The 19,939-nt window shown below is 35.2% G+C and overlaps 1 protein-coding gene across 3 annotated transcripts in view; it reads right to left on the reverse strand.

Annotated features, from left to right (window-relative positions):
- LOC105250589 (RNA-binding protein 24) overlaps positions 1-19,939 on the reverse strand; it is a 30,478-nt gene that overhangs the window by 9,204 nt on the left and 1,335 nt on the right. For 2 of the 3 annotated variants that reach the window (XM_011256762.3, XM_011256764.3), the window contains exons 2-4: positions 13,134-13,535; positions 12,762-12,888; positions 10,173-10,233 (exon numbers count right to left, since the gene is read on the reverse strand). In XM_011256762.3, the coding sequence (XP_011255064.1) occupies positions 10,173-10,233; positions 12,762-12,888; positions 13,134-13,403 (458 nt within the window). In that variant the 5' untranslated portion in view covers positions 13,404-13,535. The remainder of the gene's footprint in view (positions 1-10,172; positions 10,234-12,761; positions 12,889-13,133; positions 13,536-19,939) is intronic. The other variant, XM_011256763.3, reaches the window with a different exon arrangement.

Below are 19,939 nucleotides of genomic sequence, written 5' to 3' on the forward strand. Positions count from 1 at the left end.
AGTTCCTGAAGACAGTAGACATTCATATTTTAGCGCGTTTTAAAAAGATTTTGCTATTTTTTCCAGAAGAAATATCAATTTGTAATGTTCGGTATTTATTTTGCAGTCAAGAAACAAAGAACCCTGGACACGAAGAACGCGCAGTGGTAGAGCATGACGTATACACAATCCCTCCTTCATATAGTCTCGCTTTTCCATCGTTCTTTTTTGTTCCTCCATTTTCCATCGTATTTATCTGTCGGTCGCATCTTGGTCGAGGTACGTGCATTATGGATAGCTCGCGTGTCCTCAACCCCACTTTTCTTGTTTCTGCGCGTTCCATTCTGTCTCCTCGTTCCATGTGTGTTTCCAGACCGGCGCGTTCGTCCCCGACCAGGTGGTGATTTCCAATCCCAATTGCCCCCCCTCGTTCCCTTCGTACCGAGTGACAGACAAGCGTGCACGAGAAAATCTCATCCAACGCTGAAATCGGCTTCGCCGAGAAATTATCGCGAAAGAATGCAATGAAAAAAATTAAATTGTCTTTTTATCGCAGAAATTTTTTTTCGTATTCTGGTGTCCTTTCCATAATAAATTGAAAAAAACATACATTGAGCATTAGTGATGCTAATGACAGTAATATCTTTAAATATGCGGTGTCAAGGGAATATTCATAAATTGTTGATGCCTATGTGTGGGCGAAAAAAGTGTCCTCCACACGGTCTCGCATATCGCACATATCTCGCGGGAATCGGTATAATTGATGGAAATCATATATAATGTTTCCGATTTCGATCGAAAATTATGAATGACGCGGAAAGAGATATGCGGTGTCCTATAGCAACGTCCAGAAATATTTTTTCACGCGGCAATATTTTAATATAAATATACTTGTTTTTCTCTCTCTCTTATTTTGTATTGTCATATCATAATCCACAAAGTGCAAAGGTAACAATAAATTTCAACTTTGTCGTTTTATACTGGTCAACTATAATTTTATAAAATGTGTAATTTTAGCTTATTTTTATGTTATTTTTGCTAATTTCAAAAAGGAGATCAAAATTTATTTCAAGATTCTACTTTTTTAGAACTAATAAATATTGTAATTTAAAAAAGAATCATATCGTACATAGAAATTTTAAATAGTACACTTTAATTAATCTCTCTAGAAATTTCCCATTAGTAATAAATTTTTAATTAATTAATTAATTAATTAATTTTAAAGAATTTTAAATATATATTACTAAAAAATATTGCTCTTCACATAAATTTGGCAAACATATTTGAAATCAGCGCAAAATATATTATAAGAGTCATTATCACAAATCATGAAAATTTGTCATGAGAAAAATCATCAATTTTTGTTACCCATCGTTATAGATAAATCATTAACGATAGTTAAATGTCTTGGAATTCTTCTAAGACACAAAATATACATGAATTACAAAATTATCGCTAATGTAACACGCAGAGGTACGTGACTAAACAGATTTTATCGTGATACTAACAAATCGGCTATCTGATCAATTTTATCATATTCTGCAAATAATGTATAGTAATAAAATATAAACTGATAGCCAATTGCGAGAAACATACATCGATTTTCTTACCTTAACAATAAAAAAATTATCGATTTCCTTACATTAATAATAAAAAAATTATAGAGGTATGCTAATTGTATTCATATCATCGGTGCTACAGCTGTTGAAGGTTAAATTAGAAAAAATAACTACTTGTTCTAATGCTTAACTCCAATAATTATAAAATTACCTATATAAAAATCTAAAAACTTCTATCAAATCAAAAAATGTAAAGTCAACAAAAAATAATATATTTTTTTTAAATATAGGATAAATTAATACCTTTTTCTTAAAAAAAAATTTATGGGACTTAAAATATGAAATATACATATTTGATATTAAAAATTAAATTGCTGCAATAAATGACGTAAAGTCCTATTATAACTTTTGTTAAAAAAATTTGATTTTAATTTCGCTAAAGAATTTGTGGGATTCTAGATCTTCTCACATAAAATATGCAAAACAATATCCGTGGAATGTCATCCTTCGGCCTGTACCTTTCGTCCTTGAGACCTTCGTGCGGAAACGGGGCGGTTTTAATGGACGCATAATTTTCACAATGAAGAACCACGTTGACGACATGTCGCGACGCGACCTTTTACACGATCGATGTAACATGTAACATACGAGCGGACGAAAAAAATGTACATTACGGCGATTCCCGTGAGAACAAATGCGCGTGCTACTGTCGCATCGTAGCAATTTAAAAAAACAAGAAAAAAAGAAATATTTTAAGAAGCATCCGAATCAATAAAAATTTTAAGAAGCATCCGAATCAATAAAAATAATGGCCATTTGTAAAAAGTTTTATCCGGATTAAAAATGCATCATCGAATGAGCATCATGAATTGAGCGAGGTAACGAATTCTTTATATTACAATAAAATGAACATATCAGGATAGTTTCCACACTATAAAATTAAGATTAATTCGTTATATTTAAAATTAATATCTCAATTGTTTCCACAATTGTTGTCATGAAACTGTATGGTTATTTTTTTTCTAACAGTTTTGACCGGTGATAAAAAAAACTGCGCGGTAAAATGCCGTGAGACGCTAACGAGAAAGACCGGCCAGGTAAGGGACATTATAACCGTTCTATAGTCACGAAGGGACCCCCCTGTTGTCTCTCCTCGTGACGGATCTAAGTGACCACCCTCGATTTCCGACGCAAAGTGGCCGCACGCCGCGATTAGGATCTCCCGACTTTTCCCTAAGTTGTACCACGACATACATAATGACGTAGTATATCCCGGGGGGGAATGAATCGCACCGACGGGGATTGTTCAATCAACCCCATTAATTCGTGCGTGCGGGGCTTCTACAACCCCTACAACTATGGGGCGATCATTAACGATGAAGCGGAAGCGCGTGTTAGCGGACCGGAAGCCACCGAAACACCTCGCGCGACACGTTACGGCACGAAAGATCCTAGGAAGATCTGATAACCGATACTTTATTCCCTTTTTTACAGGAATGTTGATTATTAGATTGTGTCCTATAATATCGAGCACTTTTGGAAATATTTAAATCTGCATAAACGCGAATATAAATTTTGTTAATTCTATTATTGATAAAATTGTAGAAAGATACTGGATGGTTTCGAAATATCGTTGTAAAATATGAAGGAATGATTTGAAGATGTATAATGAAATTTCTTTATGTATATGAGACTTTGTTTAAAAAAAAAAGAAAATGAAAATTGAAAAATTATAATAAATATAATTGATTAAAAAAATGATATGCAATGTATGTGTAACTCTTATATTACATTAGCCCCGCTAAATTCTTTTGTTCTATCTTCTTTTTCAAATAATAAGTGTTAGACAATTTTTTCGGACAATTCGTTCCAAACATTCGAACCATTTTCTTTAAATTAAAATATGCCACTTTCAGAGTTTATTTTATTTTCGCACGAAGAATCCTTTCTTTCTCTATAGATTAAATAACATAAGAAGAGGACATTGCTCGAAAATTAACGATATTTACCATTTTTTTTGGCATTCATACACGCGTCCAACTATCGTACGTGCATCAGTTAACCCGACATAATCTCGCCGTCATCTTCTTCCGTATATTCGCGTAAGTGTGTCACGGAATGCGACGCGGTCAGTTTTCACACGTGTGTGCGGCGGTGGCACGTGATGCCCGGCGATCATCGAGGCGGTTGTGCGTTTCCGCATCGCGGACTGGACTCTTGCACACTTGCGTGTATGCGTGTATTGCGTGTGTGTATGTGCGTGCGCCGATACACATTATCTGTGTCACCTGGCGAGGCACCTTGCACGCGCATGTGTGCGCGAGCGCGGATATCGTACATATATACATATATATATATACATATATATGTATCGCACGACGCAACTATGCGCAGTGCACGGATTGTGCGGGCGCCGGCGCCGTAGATAATCCAATGGGATGATCTGCCAATCCTTGGAAAGCAGACCGGACCAATGGTAACTGCGAAGGGTGGTGCCGCGACGACTTAATTGTTCTCAGTACGCATGTTGTTTCTCTCAAATATGCTAAAAATACAATTCGGCGGACACACGGCGAATTTTAGAGTCGAGATACACGCTCGAGGGAGGAGACGAGAAAGATCTCTTTTCTCTACAACTTAAGAATCCGGAAACGCACCCTGATTGAGAATCATAGATTGATAAAGCAGTAATATGCGGCGCGTAATATTTAATTGATTGATACTTCGTATAAATTGGTTCATATGTTTTTTTTCAAATTAAAAATGATATATAACTCGAATTAGATGATGAAGTTAAAATTACTGCCAAAATGTATCGCATCCGGAGCGATAGATCTAAAATTTCAGGAAATTGCATCCCGGAATTACGCTCGCTCATCGCTCTAAAACTCGAAACGCGAGCTTAAATGCGTCCTCAATGTATTTATGTAAATGCGATACAGAACGCTCGTGCTTCGCTGTACGATGTTACAGTTTGCGTCAGAAGAGCGACGACGACAGGTGGACAGAAGCCGCGGGGGCAATGAAAATAGAAATGGACCTTTAACGCGCGCGCTGCATCGCCCACGTTTCATCTCTCCGAAAAGAAATGATCGCGGATCTTATTCCCGCCAACGACGTGCGAGACGGAAATGCTTCTCTCTACCGAAGTGGCACTCAACGTTTCAATCCGACAGTCTCACAAAGGCCATGAGTCAACGTTTTTACGAATGAGTCAGAAACAGTAAACTTTTTTTAAGATAGCATTTAGTACCACATAAAAGATATGCAGCTTGCAACGTGACGACTTATACTTTGGCAGCGTCTTACGTTTCTTTTGTGATAGATCGTCGAATGCGAATAGATCAATTTATAGAGGAACTAAATCGAAAGGAGCGAAAAAGGAACGCGAAATATGACAGTATATTTCGACCGTAACGTGCTATTTAAAGAGAAATATAGCTCTGAATGTTTATTTATAAAATGGAAATTTTACTGGCGAGAAAGAAGAATCGATGTAAAAAACATCGTTTGAATCTAAAGATTCTAGTTCAAAGATTGTGTCCCTTAAGAACGCCGTCTAAAGAATAAAAAAAAATTTGATGATTTTTTTATTCTTTTCAAAAATATGATATCAATATGCATATCTTTAGAATATATCTTTCAAATATAATTATATATCTTTAGAATATATCTTTCAAATATAATATATATCTTTCAAATTTTACAGAGAAATTTGTAAAATTGACAAAATTATAAGACTTTAAATATAACGCGCGAATCTTGAAATAGACCTGCAAAATTTGAAACGTATTTTTCTTAAAACACTATTTTTAAAAATTTTAAAATTAATGTGATGAATATTTTGAAAACTGAATCGAATAACTTTAATTTTTTAAATAAAAGAGAACATTTTTTTGGGGGTGTATATACTTGATCTCAGACAAATACCTGAATCTGGATAGAATTTAAAAAATTAATAATTAATATTCTTTTGATCTTCAAGAGATGAATAAATTTCAACAAAACATCTAATTTTAAAATGACATCACTTTATTATTTTTAATTTTCTCTAATGAAATTGAATTTCAATATCTCACAAAATATCCTACAGAATAAAAGTAGACCAAGTTTATATCGAACAATTATACAAGTCAGCATGTCACATTATATTATGCATTATCGAACACGTTACGAAGAGACTCATATTGAACAAAAAATATTGACATACAATATACTAATTAAACATAAAAAAAAACATATTGAACTCGTACTAGAGACTCATATTGAACAAAAAATATTGACATACAATATACTAATTAAACATCAATAAAAAACATACAGTAAAATGTCAAAAAAATCAATTTCTAATATTTTTCAAAAAAATTCTTAGAAATCATCAATTTTTCACACTGCTTCAGTAAATTGGACCCTTAACTTAATCTCGGTCTACACATGTACAACGAACAGCGCGAGCGGAAGTGCCGAATGAGAGCATAAATAAGCGCGGATCTTCAACACGGTCCGGCGCGATATCGTCCTAAGGCATAAATCGTTAGAATCCTCTCGATAGAGCTCTCGTGAAAGCGGGTAGCGGGTAGAGAGAAGCTGACACGAGGGACAGGTGGTGCTAAATTAAGACTGGACCGTCGCCAGCGCGGCTCCAACATGGCCGGTCGAGACGTCGTCGTCGTCGTCGTCGTCGTCGTCGTCGTAGTCGTCGTTGTCGCTCGCTTACGACACGGATTTATCAGAACCGCTTTCTGACGTCTACCGCGACGTCCGCGAGACCGGTGTTGAATTTCACTCGTCTCTTCTCCACCTACATTTAGCTAATTCCAAAACGCCACCCCCGCACCATCGCGCTTTACGCATCTACGCCTATGCGTGACGCCACACCGACGATGTTAACATGATAACGCATTCGCCCAACGCGAATTTTCGCGGATTAATCGACGGCTTGTTCGCCCATGACGAAAAAATTTCCGCCATTGTTCCACGTACATTAGCGAACTGCGCCACATTATACGCTCCGCAGATGTGACGCGATCAATTCGATTAAATTAGATCGCATCAATGAGGATAGTGTCATTTGAGAAAACAATATTACAGAATTATCTTGAAATTTAATCGATAACAATTTATGTAATAATTATTTCCTTTTTTTAACGGTAAACGGACTCAAAATCTTTTTTCGCTATGATTTTTTTCTATTTGTCGCAATTTTCTTACGTTAGAAACAAATAGAATTAATTAATGCAGCTAATAATAAAATTAATCAATCTGGTTGTAAAATTTACGAGGAATTTGGACCCGCAACTTCGACCTTCGCGGGAATTGATTGCCCTTTGCATGGGGCCCCCGCTGGATCGCACAAAAAACGAACCCCCCTCGCGTGCGATGCACTTATATATTCACGCGTCTTTCACACGATTATGACACATTTCTCCGCGAGACGAGGAAAAAGTTAAGTCTCCCGCATCTTTCATTAATGAACAAGAGATAAAAAATGGGTCTCTCAGATTACTTGATAAAAAAGGGAAAGACGCCGCCATCATTCAAAGAGCGATAAAAAATTGAACTATAAGAAGCGTTTCACTAAGATTGTGACTTTTTCCCACAGTCGCGGAAACAACCGTGGACAATCTCGGAAAGACGTCACGCAATTGTTCGCAATAATAGCGCCAACTTAAAGTTGGTCATGCTGCAAACTAATAATTACGCGATAAACACTCGAGTAAATTTCAAAAAAAAGAAAAAAGAAAACAGAAAACATCGACACGGCACCGTATTTCGTTATTATACGACAGAGAGCTATACCGTGTTATTTGAAAAGTCCAAAAATCACCCACGTACAACACCAAAAAATACAACACCAATAGCGACACCAAGTGTAGTGTAAGCCTTCACCACACACACAAGGTTATTAATATATTATAGTGGTTAGCGGATCCCCTATACAAGTCTCGGGACGGACATCCATGTATTTCCATGAAAGAAGACACTTCGATCGACCTTATCGCATTCCAAGGAAGGAGGGTATCTATTTCGCGTTCCCTTCATTCCGACCATACGAACTGTGCGTGAATTTTTTTTAAAATAATAATTAAAAAATTTATTTTAATTTTTAAAAATAATTTCACAAAGATCGATCTTTTCCCCTACAGCTCGAGCTCGCGCGAATTTCTCGCTCGATTGAGATATCGCGAGTAATAGTCACAATGAAAGTGAAATAAATTGAAAATTAATAATCTAAGAGTCATCGAGTAGCGCACTTCGGAAAGAGCTTACTTCAATTATCGATAAGGGCTCCATTTTACGCGCTTGATGAGATTTTCGTGCGGCATTGAAGAAGCCTCCGGGCCAAACGAGGTGAACCGCGATAGGATCGATCGTCGCGCGATCAAAAATTAATACGCACCGTTCGTGTCTCTCGGCGCCGGTCGATTTCCGGCGAGGAGCCCAGAAGAAGAGACTCATGCGCGGCTCGCGAAATCGCGGTCGCGTTCCTCTTTATTCACCCGAATTCCATAACGTCTCATCATCTCGCGGCTCTCCTCCGTATGCTATTCCGTATATTACTCCGTATATTACTCGTTTCTCGTTCTCGCGAAATCGCGAAAGACGCTTTAAACGAGTGAGGCCTGCATGGTCTACGTATCTCGAAAGACTAAATATTTATAAGCAATGGCCGAACGGTTCCCTGGCGGATCGGAATGGATCAGATACGCTTCTTCCTTGGCTCGCGTTAATTTAACGAAGAAACCTATTCCGAAATTTATGTGGCTCTTTATGCCTTATTCCCGTTCATAATTCTTTAATTCTAAAAAAGAAAAAATGCAACCGGATGAGCTACATCTGGAAATCAGCATTTTTTTCTACGAATCTCGTTAAAGTGTCTAATAAAGTACCTCGTTCGTTTCGACTATAAGACAAATAATTCGACGCGGAAGCATTGCGAATTAAAATTTGCATCTAAAATTGGAAGATGTTATTCTCGTTTCGTTTTAGCATTCCCGTCACCAAAAAAGGCAAAACAACAGCAATTATAATAAATGATGAAATACATACATTTTCGAAAATAAATGAATCGCTAAAAAACGCTAAGACGAAAAAAGAAATTTTTTTATTTGTACAATTGCTTAAGAAAAATCGCTCATCAGACAAGTACAAATTTATTCATTAATTTATTATTTTAAATTGCTAATTTCAATAATATTGTAGATCGACAAAAAAATTACACGATATTATTTAACCAAAGAGCAGTTAAAATAAAATTGTTTACTCGAAAATATATCAGATTTTTCATTTTAGTTTAATTTTTCCCAATGCGTAAAAGAAAAATAATCTAAATAAATAAGGGAAAAAAATATTATAAAAAATTCGTTTTTTTAAAGTCACGAAGTAATTTTGAAAAGTTTTAAAGTTAAATGTGATTTCATACAAATTATTAAATATTTGAAACAAATCTTTTTTTAGACAATAATACATTATCTTTTATCTCATCATCATCTTTTCTGTGTATTTATAATAATAAAAGATTAGATTTTGAAATACTAGAATGGCTCAACTTTGCTTTGCACGACGCTAGTGTCGAATCGAAGAGGTATAACAGTCGATACTGCGATTTATTATCATCCCGATTATTATCGTCATTAATATTATGCTAATTAAGAAAAAAGAGTGTAAAAGAGTAAAGATGTATAAAAATAAAATAAAAAAATATTAAAAACCAGTAACAAACAATCGCAAATCTCTCAGCAACCGCAAATCATTATCATCACTTCACGTCAATTTCACCAAGAAAGAAAAAAACACAATCAAAAAAAGTACGTTAGGAGAAGAAGAACAACAGGCCGATCCTCGGAAGATCTTCGCTATATACTTCATGGAAAGAAACTTGTAGGTACTCATACGTGTAGGTTTCTGATACGTGTGCGTGTGCCGCTTTCTCTCTCATTCCATTTTTCTCTCTCTTTTTCTCTTTCTTTCATCGATCGCTAATATATTTCTCCTTTTTTTTCTTTTTCCCGTCTTTGTCTCTCTTTCGCATTAATATAGGATCCTTAGAATGGCCCTTGGCCCTCTCAAAGATCTCGAAAAGAGGACTCTCTGCCTGTCTCCTTACGCACGTGCGTCAGGATGCTGAAACGTCATATATATAATGGCTTTATAAAAAAAGCTCGTAAAATTATTCGACCGTGCGAATCCGTTAAGCGGAATACCTTCTTAGTTTTCAAACGTTGTATCAACGATTAATTTTCATCACATCCCAACCCAATATCCCCGGGAAATTCTACTCACGAAAATGAACGAATCGTAATGTGTTCGCGTAAGGGTGACTCGAAAACTGATAATTCATTGACAATATTTGCAAAAAGATCGATCTTATTTTTTGCCACGTTACAAATTTGTATAAAAGTTAAGTAACAGTTTATTTTATTCACCTATGCGCGATAAAAAAAAACCGTTCGAGAGAGCGAAAAATTTGTAAGGACAAACAATCTCGTTGATTTTAGCGAGAGAAATTAGTCAATAATTACGCGAAAGATCGCGTTACGAACGATTCTTCTTGACTTAGATTACTTTGATCTCTAACTACAGTTACGACATATGCGTTCTTAATCCCTCGACAAAGCACATAAATGTACTCACCCGTATTGGCCAGGAAGTACTGCTGGATAACCGGCCCGGATGCCTGTAGCGAACGGGAATGCTGAAAAAATCATAGATAATCATAGATAATCGGTGAATTTCAATTTTTAATAACTGATTCGCAAATTTGTATTTTTTTATCATAATCGAGCTTGTTTAAAACATCTTTCTTTCAACAAGAAATGCTAAAATTATTAACAACTTTGTTTTAATACTTTGTAGAAGATGTCCATTGGAGAAATTTTGCTGGAATAATTCGTTATTTTTATGATGTAGAAACAAACTTTAAAATAGCAATTTCTACTTTTTTGTTATTGACAGTTCGACACTTTTTTTTTAAAGAAAAGAATCAAAATTAATCAAAGACGTTTTATTTGCAAAGAATTTTTATTTGTGATAAAGTTTTTAAAAATAAAAGACATGCTTTTAAATTATTACATTTATTTGTTTGCGCACAAACAAATAAATGTAATAATTTAAAAGCATGTCTTTTATTTTTAAAAACTTTATCACAAATAAAAATAATGACACGTGTGAACAATACATTGATAACTCATTGCACACTCAACCATGTAACATTACACCCGTTCAAAGTTAGTAGAAAATTCCCAGTAAAAATAATTCATATTCTTAGCTGAAAATCTGTGTCATGTGCCACCTTCCATGTAATGTTTTATTCATTAGCATGATCAATATAGAACCAGTATTCTGTTAAAGGAATCTTGCCGAATCAATATATGATATATGAAATTATCGTATTACGAAAACAGAGGACGCGATATTTGTCGAAGAAATAATTGAGCGACTAAAAATTTGCATGATTCATCGAGAATTTGCGCTCGCTGCATCGATCATCGGAAAGAAACAAATCATCCAATAAAAAAAGAAAACTTATAGCCGCTTCGTAAATACATTTATGTGCGTTTTGTCATTATTCTTTACTTTTTTTTTGTTTTCGAAATTTTCTGCTTGCTAATGATCATTTAATAAGTGTGCGCGATTACAGCATCGTCAGATAGGAAAGGACACATGCGTAAAAGCGGACATGTAGATACGTGATGCGTGCACACAAATTGAGATACTGATGCACCGATGGCATGCTCGCTATCTGAGAGTGCATTACGGCGCGCAATAAACTTGAAATGGCCATGCAACCGAATATATAACGATTGTTATCAAGAATATGTCTCGCCCTTTCCGACGTATCGTAGCGCAATATAAATTAAATTGGAAATTATTTTTAGAATTATAATTCATAAAAACTATCTATCTTCTTCAAGACAATTTAAAGTTCTTCACAAAGTTTGATTAAATCGAAAAAAATAATCTAAATATATGCCGAGTATAATTTTTCCATTTTTTTTTTCACAATTTTTTATTTCAAGATCAAAACACTTTGACACTTTTCAAAGTAAAATCAAAATACTATTTATAACTTTCAAGAAAATATCAGATAATGTCGCGAAAAAGATTTGGAAATGTGCAAGTAAGAGCAGATTTAAACGCGATCTAGTTATTGCAAATATGATAATTTTCATCGGGAATATAAACTGGAAATAGTTATTTTGGAGGGAAAAAAACTAGACAATTCGGTACTTGGGTTAAGGCAATTTTAGACTTAGGTCTCGAAGCGCCAAGCTATGTTGGCTCAAAGCCATTAGAAAAGTTCGAGAGAATGATTCAAGGAACACTTTACTATTTGGCTGACCGTTCCTCAGCCCTATCGACTTGTCACATCCACAATGTATATACCAGAATTTGTATAAGAAAATATTTGATAAGAAAAATCATTATTAAAAATCATTAACTCTTTTCGGCAGTATATCAAACTATTATTTTTATATTTTGAATATTACACAATTTTTTCTCCTAATTAAATTAAAAATTTAATGTTTTGATTAAATGTTTTGTTGGTCTTTCATTAAATTTTACCGTACACAATTAATAAATAAAAATAAATAGTGCAACGGAATCATCTTACGCATCCCAAGATGTGCGTCGCATGACAACGTATCGTTGCGACGAATGAGGTTTCAGCGATTCTGGCAATGTATCAAGTGGAAAACTTGTGACTGTGACGCGCATCTTAAAAATAATGAAATATCAAAAACAACGAGAATCAAATGCGAAATAAGAAGTGATCCTAAACAGAAATTACGTAATCGCGATTCTTGATCAGAAGAGCGCAAATATATTAATTCTAATTGCGAGGATAATTAATTCGGATACTTGAAAACTCTATACGAATGATTAATTATAAGAATTAAACGGGAAAACTGTGTCTTATCAATATCAATTACAAATTCATTTCGACTAATTACAAGATGACCATTAAATTGATCTGAAAACCTCGATATTTTAAGGGTCAGCCATTATTAGCATCAGAAATAAGAGACAAAGTAGTACAAATATGTTCTTTATCGACAAAATAAAGTAATTTATTTAACTATAGAGTTTGCATATAGAGTTTGTATAACAATTTGAAATAATTTGATACATCGCGATCGAAAGAATAAATAGCTAATAATAGCTAATATAGCACACATAATTTAGGAACATTTAGAAAAATGTCAGAACGATAAAACTTACTCGTTTGCAAATTGCCCCTGGGTTTAGCTCCGAGAATGGCCAAGTTGACGTTTGCCTTGCGACCATCGATGATGGGATTAGGATCTTTGCATGCTCTCTCCGCCGCCGGTCTGTCCCCCATAATTACCTGCATACAGATTAAATTTATCCTTTGATTAATCAAGAATAAATGAATACGTATTTTTTTATATATTTTGCCAATCATTTTTTTCCTATTAATCAATAAAAAAATATGTGTAATAACAAAATACATATTTATAATAAAAATTGTAAATTTGTATTTTTTTTATTATAAATTTGTATATAATATATATCCGATATCAGGTTAAAATCGAATGAACAAGTGACATCGATTCTCTTGTAATTACTTACAAAGCCATAGCCTCTGCTTTTGCCAGTCTGTCTGTCCGTGATGACGACCGCTTCTTCGATATCTCCGTAAACGTTAAAATGTTCCCTGAGACTCTTATCGGTGGTATGATAGGGCAGGCCGCCGACGAACAGCTTCGTCCATGTTGTGTCCTTTTGCTGCGGCGTAGTACCCGCCAGGGCTCCCAGCCCTTGTACCAATTCGTCGGGCGCTGGGGCACCCACGGCACCCACGGCGCCCACACCGAGACCCGCGGCACCCGGCATCAGCATCCTCCAAATTTTGGCGAGATCGCCGCCGGACGGAACAACGACTTGCTCAATCTTGACACTTTCTTTGGTACCTCGGTCAATGTTAATCACGCCACAGGCCGTACAGCATTTAGACACGGAATGCTCTCTGTTCTGCAAACAGAAAGAATTTATGTTAAAATAAGAAGAAAAAAATTAATAAAAATAAACGTATAAAACGTATAATTCACATCCACAGATACGAAAAAACCTGTGTGTTCTGTAATTTGATTTTAAAATAATTGGTAAAATCGATAATCTTAAATATATATGTGTTTCTTTTAAAATAGAAATATATAGTTGGAATTGTATTTGTTACTTTCCTTCTTTAATAAAAATATAAAGAAAGCGAAAATTAACTATAGATATATTTTTCATCGAGAATAAAGAAATAATAAAATTTAATTTATAAAATGAAATTAACACATACTTCTTTTATTTATAATTTCTGTGAAAAAGAAACTTCATTTAAATTTAAATTGACTTCAAAAATAATTTTTAACTCACTACAAATAATCAATTGGAATTTAAATTAATTAAATCTACAATTAATTCTCATTAAAAACAAACAAAATTCTAATTTTTCAGTTTTAAAAATATAATTTTTTATTCCATAAAATATGCAGTAACAAAGACTTGTTTTAAAATAAAAATATTTTAAATCAAATCGATACGTATATATTTTCGTTTATCATAAATAGACAGACAAGATTTAAATATCCCCAAATTTAAATATCTATTGCATCGCGAGAATACGATAAATAGAATCTGTATACAGCACATCTATTTTCCTTTAATCTTATCTGTAAAATAAATAGCAGCATAGCATATATATCAAAATTTTCTTATTTCAATAGAATAGTAATATTTAAAATCTTTATTTCTTTTTATTTTATCTCTTTACAGAAGCAACGAAAAATTCAGTTTAACATAATCGAACAAGATTTCAATTATTTGTTGAAACATATTCTCATTTCTAATGTACACTAGATGTTCTAGACAGAATAATTGCACGTCACATAATATATTAAGGAAGCAAAAATCGATATAAACGATCAAACGTTCTTGTTCATTTAATGATGCTTGATATACATTGGGCCCTCAAAGTAGTATGTTTGTTACGGAAGGATTAATTTGTGTACCGCGTTGCTGTTTAATTCAACTGCGTCCAATTAAGGAGGCCGCACGTGCGGTTTAGAAAGCTTTGATGAAAAGGTTCACTTCCCATCCCTCCGAGGGTGAAAGAACTACTGCACTTGGTCATGCAGGATCGATACATAATGTGCATGTCTATGTGTGAGAGTTTCGTGCAATTATATTGCAACCAAATTGACACGCGTGCATTATAACGATGCGTGCGTTTTAACGGGTGCGTATTAACAGTGCTGTGTTATTACAATTGTGATCTGATGTCGATAAGCGAAGTTCTCGCGTTTCTCACTTTTCTCCCGAGGAATTTTATATTACTGATTTGTAAGAATATATATACGCGGCTTCACTCGCGTTCAGTGAAAGGGGAATCATAATTGAGTAAAATGGACGCGGAAATTCTTACGCAAAAAAGAGATATCGCTACTACTTAGGCGCCAAGCAGAACTTCAGAAAACAATTATAATAAGCAATGTGAAATTATATTAATTAACGCTTAACGTGTAATCAACAAGAAATTCATATAATTTTCAAACGTAATTTAAAACAAGAACAAGTAAAATAAAATATTCTTTAAATATCTCTCTGAACAATTGTTTTTAAGCATAAAATTAATTCCTTTAGCATACATTTTTCATAAACACAAAGCAACGTGAAAATAATATCAGTTCCGAGATTTAAAAAAATGTTTTAATTTTGCGAGAAAGATTTATTTTATATTATGTCTTAAATTTTTTATATAAATAGCAGAATTTTACTTATAAATAAAATTTGCAAAAATAGAACCGAATGAGCGTGAGTAATGTGCTATCTAAAATAACATTGCCTACGTAATAAATCATGTCATGACTCAATCATAACAGAGCTCGAACGAGGTTTAAAAATGTTAAAATTATTGAAATAGTAAATTATTATGAAACACACACACACGTTAAATATAATATCTTTTCAAAATTTCCTCTATAAAAATTCGAAGAATATAAAACCAGCTCGAACATCAATCAAAAAAATAAACACAGTTTGTATTAAAACATAATAACCCTCTTTATACGAAAATATATAACTGTACTAATATATACTCTTTTTAGATAAATATATCGACTTTTATGAATTTTTTAAATTTTATATCTAGTATTTATAGAATATTCATAGTATTTATGGAATATTCATACGCAAAAATCAATTTAACGGAGAAAGTATACAAGGTAAAAAAAAAAATAATCTTTTGAAGATACCATCAGCAATATGGTGATGCAACATGGCATACGCACGCACATACATATGCACATATGTGTGTGCGTGTACATCTGCGCTCGCAACTTCCTGCAGCACGAGAATTGATGGACGACGAAAGAGAATCGTCCTCTAGTTTCGTCTGACGCACGTATTATTTTCGTCTATCTTCTCTGTCCGATTCACCCGAATCGATGACTACTCTAGGCACAAAGAGAACAAATAAATCTTCCCGTTCTCCTTTTGCATGGAACCCCTGTATCGGGGAAAATCCGATGGAATAACACAGAAGGAGCGAGAGAGAGGGCTTTACCCCGAGCGACGAAGAGAGTTATATACCAAGGGATAAGAAGAAAGGACAGGGGAAGGGAAAAGGAACCCTGACCTCTATCCAAGGTTCTGTCCTTCTCTTCTCTTCTCTAAAGACGCCTGAAAAGGGAGCCAGTTTTGCTCCTCGCTTAGAGAACGATTCGAGGGAACCAGGTAGTAGGGCATTTTTCGTGCGGCTCGTCTTTCGAGTTTCTGCAATGCGTTCTACGGTGCCAATGGTAAAGGAGGAAGAGAGAAGGCCTTTTCTCCCTCGTTCCTTTTTCTTTCTCCTTTCTCGTTTCATCGCAGCGTGTTCCCAACGCGCTCTTGCTTCTCCTCGTCCGCGCGTATTATGCGCGCCGGGCCCTACGGCGAGGACAGAGGGGCCCCTCTGCCGCAACCCCCGCCTACTCTCCTTGCCCACCCCTCCCCCTGTCTTTTTCTACCGGTACTTCAACAGAGCGATCGTCCGTTCCCGGTCGAGATCCCCCAAAACGACGGCGGCAGCTGCTGCAGAAAACCGGTGCAGCACGCCGTATAATCATATTGTTGTATTGCCATCACCGCCCTCTCCTCCTTCGCCATCTCGTCCTAGACATTCTAGTTCACGCTAAGCTTGTCGGAACATTTTCTCAACGGATAAATTTAAAAATCGAAAACGGATAAATTTAAAAATAATTTCAGATTGTCGAATTAGATATGTAACTTTATATTATTTAACTGTGGACTATCGATATTCTAATAAAATGATACCGACAATTCGTGAAAAATGCTGAGAACAGTAATTTTAAACTAAGAAATTAATCCTCTTGCTAAAATAACACAATAATTATTAATTATTAATCATTAGAATAAATGGAAATAAAAATTTCGATATTAAAATTCTAGAAATAAATAAGATTCATGTTTTCTATCTGTTTAAAAGTTCTTATTCTTTGACAGATTACGATTTTTAATTCTTTCCTATTTAAAAAGAAAACTTTTAACTTTATAATATATTTGTCTCGAATTCTTTAGCTGTGCAGTGTCGACTAATCCTGCCATTGCCAGGAGTAGTTTCAACCCTTCAGGTAGTAAGAAGTACCCGCTTGTAGAGGGTAGAAACAATGGCCGTACGCCGGCTGCTTCGTAAGCCGGCGGAAGCATACGGCAAACGCGCCTTCACAATCGCAAAACACGAAAATTTCGACCGATTCTCAGCTGTATTCACCATATTCCGGGACAAAGTATCCTTCCGGTTTTGTTCGCACTCAAAATAAAATTTATGTGCATCGAAAAAACAAGAAATTATAAATAAAAATAAAATTATAAAGAAAAATATTACTTCGCGATACGGGAGTTGTGTAAAAAAAAAAGAGAGGAAGGAAAAAGGGAAGGCTCGTGAAAACGGTCTCTTGTTCTATGGGACACCCGTTGAGAGGCACTGGTTTTTAATAGCCCACACGTGGATTGTGCGGACACCCCGTGGTGCACGGGGAGAATGTACTTCTCGAAGACGCGTTGCATTTGGGCGACAAATTCCCAGCCCTATGCGTTGTCGTCGTCGTTTTTCGATCGCATCTAGCGTGTGCCATGCATTCGGCACTGGCCGATTGCCATGAGCCCCACGAAAACCACGAAAATATCCTCTCGGCCAAAGTCGCAGACAAACCAGACTTTCGAAAAGCACACGTGGCTTTCGTCGAGCTTCGAGAAAAAATGTCAACTATATGCGAGAGTTAATTGTAGGCGCGAAAAGTTCGTTAACCTAAAGATACACCTGCGACTTTTTAAGAATCACTACCGCGAAAATTCTCTCACACATTGCTTTTACTGTGAAAGATAGTGTATTGATTTTAAAAGGCAAAATAAAATAGTTATCTTTTATTATTTAAATTTGACATCCTGTGTCTTTCAATTTTTTTTAATCATTTAAGTTTGAATTTGCAATTAAAAAATAAATTCTTATTTGTACTCCATAAATTACTCCATATATTTAAGTAATATTAATTGATTTTTATATACACGGATTCGATTTACCTGCACGTAAATTTTTTCATAACATTTGCATACGTAGCGTCAATTAAGTTTCGAAACAACTGTTTCTTTTGCGAACTAATTAGCACGTTAATATTATTCGCGTCTTTCCGTAAAACTTGCCACGACGAGTTATAGTTATACGAGGCACAGCTTCGCCACGCAACCGATAACGTCATTATTAAATTGTTTGCATCTCGTGCAGAAACACTTGTTGAAGCACGATTGACAATAAGCGTGTGTGTTTGCTAAAAGTTTATACTACCGGCATTGACGTTGTACGCGTTGTCCGAGGCGCGTTATGCGCTACTTGCCTGTTGATAGCGTGAAAATTGCGTGGCTTGCCTTTTTCTGCATCGAAGATACCGACTATGTAAGAAAATAGTACATTGTAAATCGCGTGTTAGAATCTCTAGAGAAAGAAAGAAACACTTTCGTTCCGTGCTATTAGAGAAAATTTTAAAAAACTTGGAGAGTTTTCAAGTTTCTGTTGCACGTCTTCATAATTCTCTTTTTAAATTATATATATATATATATACATGTAAATTATATGTAATCATTTTATTAATATATTAATTAGATATTTAAAAAAATTACAAATGCTACGATACATATATATTATATAATGTGACGTCTCTTTAAAATATAATATCAAAAAAGAGCACTAAAAAAATACTTTACTCTACTAAAAAATTATTAAATAATTAATTAAATAATATTAATAATAATTAATTAATATTACTAAATAAATAATAATTATTTAATTAATATTATTAAAATTATAAAAAAATAATCTACAACAATCAATGATTGATATAAAAGAATGAATAAAAGGCTTATATAAACATGGCGCAAAATAGACCCTATAATACTTTGTATCGTTTACATTTTATAGAATCCTCAGAACTCGGCGAACTTCCGAAAGAACATCGTATTACATTAGCATAACTCGGTCTAGACTAGTCCCGTTACTTCTCAAGATAAGACAAACATAAAAATCGTAGCAAACTTTCGCGAGCAAATAACTTCCACATTCCTATGCAAACTTGCGAAGTTTCTTTTGCGCGGCTTTCGCGAAAAAGAAAAGCGGGTAAGCCCTACCGCTGGAAATTCCTCTGGTTGAAACGCTTTCAGAAATACATCACTATATGATCGATTAATTAATCTTAAGCTAGTCAAAAGAATTTAAACTTTACAATTTCGATAAAATTCCCATGCTTGAGACCTGGCTTCTCATCGCAACATTAATCCGTTTAGTTCACAAGATGGAATATATTCACGGATATTATTCCGAGCAGTTTTTCGACCAAAGGTACTATCACCTGCGCCCGTTTCCAGACGTACTAGCTCGGACGAAATCGCCGGGCACAACCGTCGGGGTTTATTAATAAACATCGGGGAACACGTGCCCGGTCGTCGTGGCAGCCCTTTGTCGCGGCCACCGGGCCGTTGAACGGGGGTTGAGAGGAGACAGCTGAGAGAGAGGAAGAGAGAGAAAGAAAGACAAGAAGCAGACGGTTTTACGAACGCGCGCAAGATGGCCACGCGAAGTTCCGTCGACGAAGATAAACAGAATTTCCTGCGCGCACAAATTTGCGCGCCATGCGATTCTACACATATACACACACACACACACACACACATACATACATACAATCTGCTGAATAAATCGAATTCAGTCGAGAACGCCACGTTTCGTGCGATTGATCGTACAGATCGCATCGGGGGGGCAGGGAAGGGCACGTTAATATCGTTCACAAGACATCCAATTTTTTTATCGATGCATCTCAATCATCAGAGAAGGAGAGAGG

This window comes from Camponotus floridanus, unplaced genomic scaffold (genome assembly GCF_003227725.1).
Source record: "Camponotus floridanus strain SB8 unplaced genomic scaffold, Cflo_v7.5 scaffold20, whole genome shotgun sequence".
NCBI classification, from domain to species: Eukaryota; Metazoa; Arthropoda; class Insecta; order Hymenoptera; family Formicidae; genus Camponotus; species Camponotus floridanus.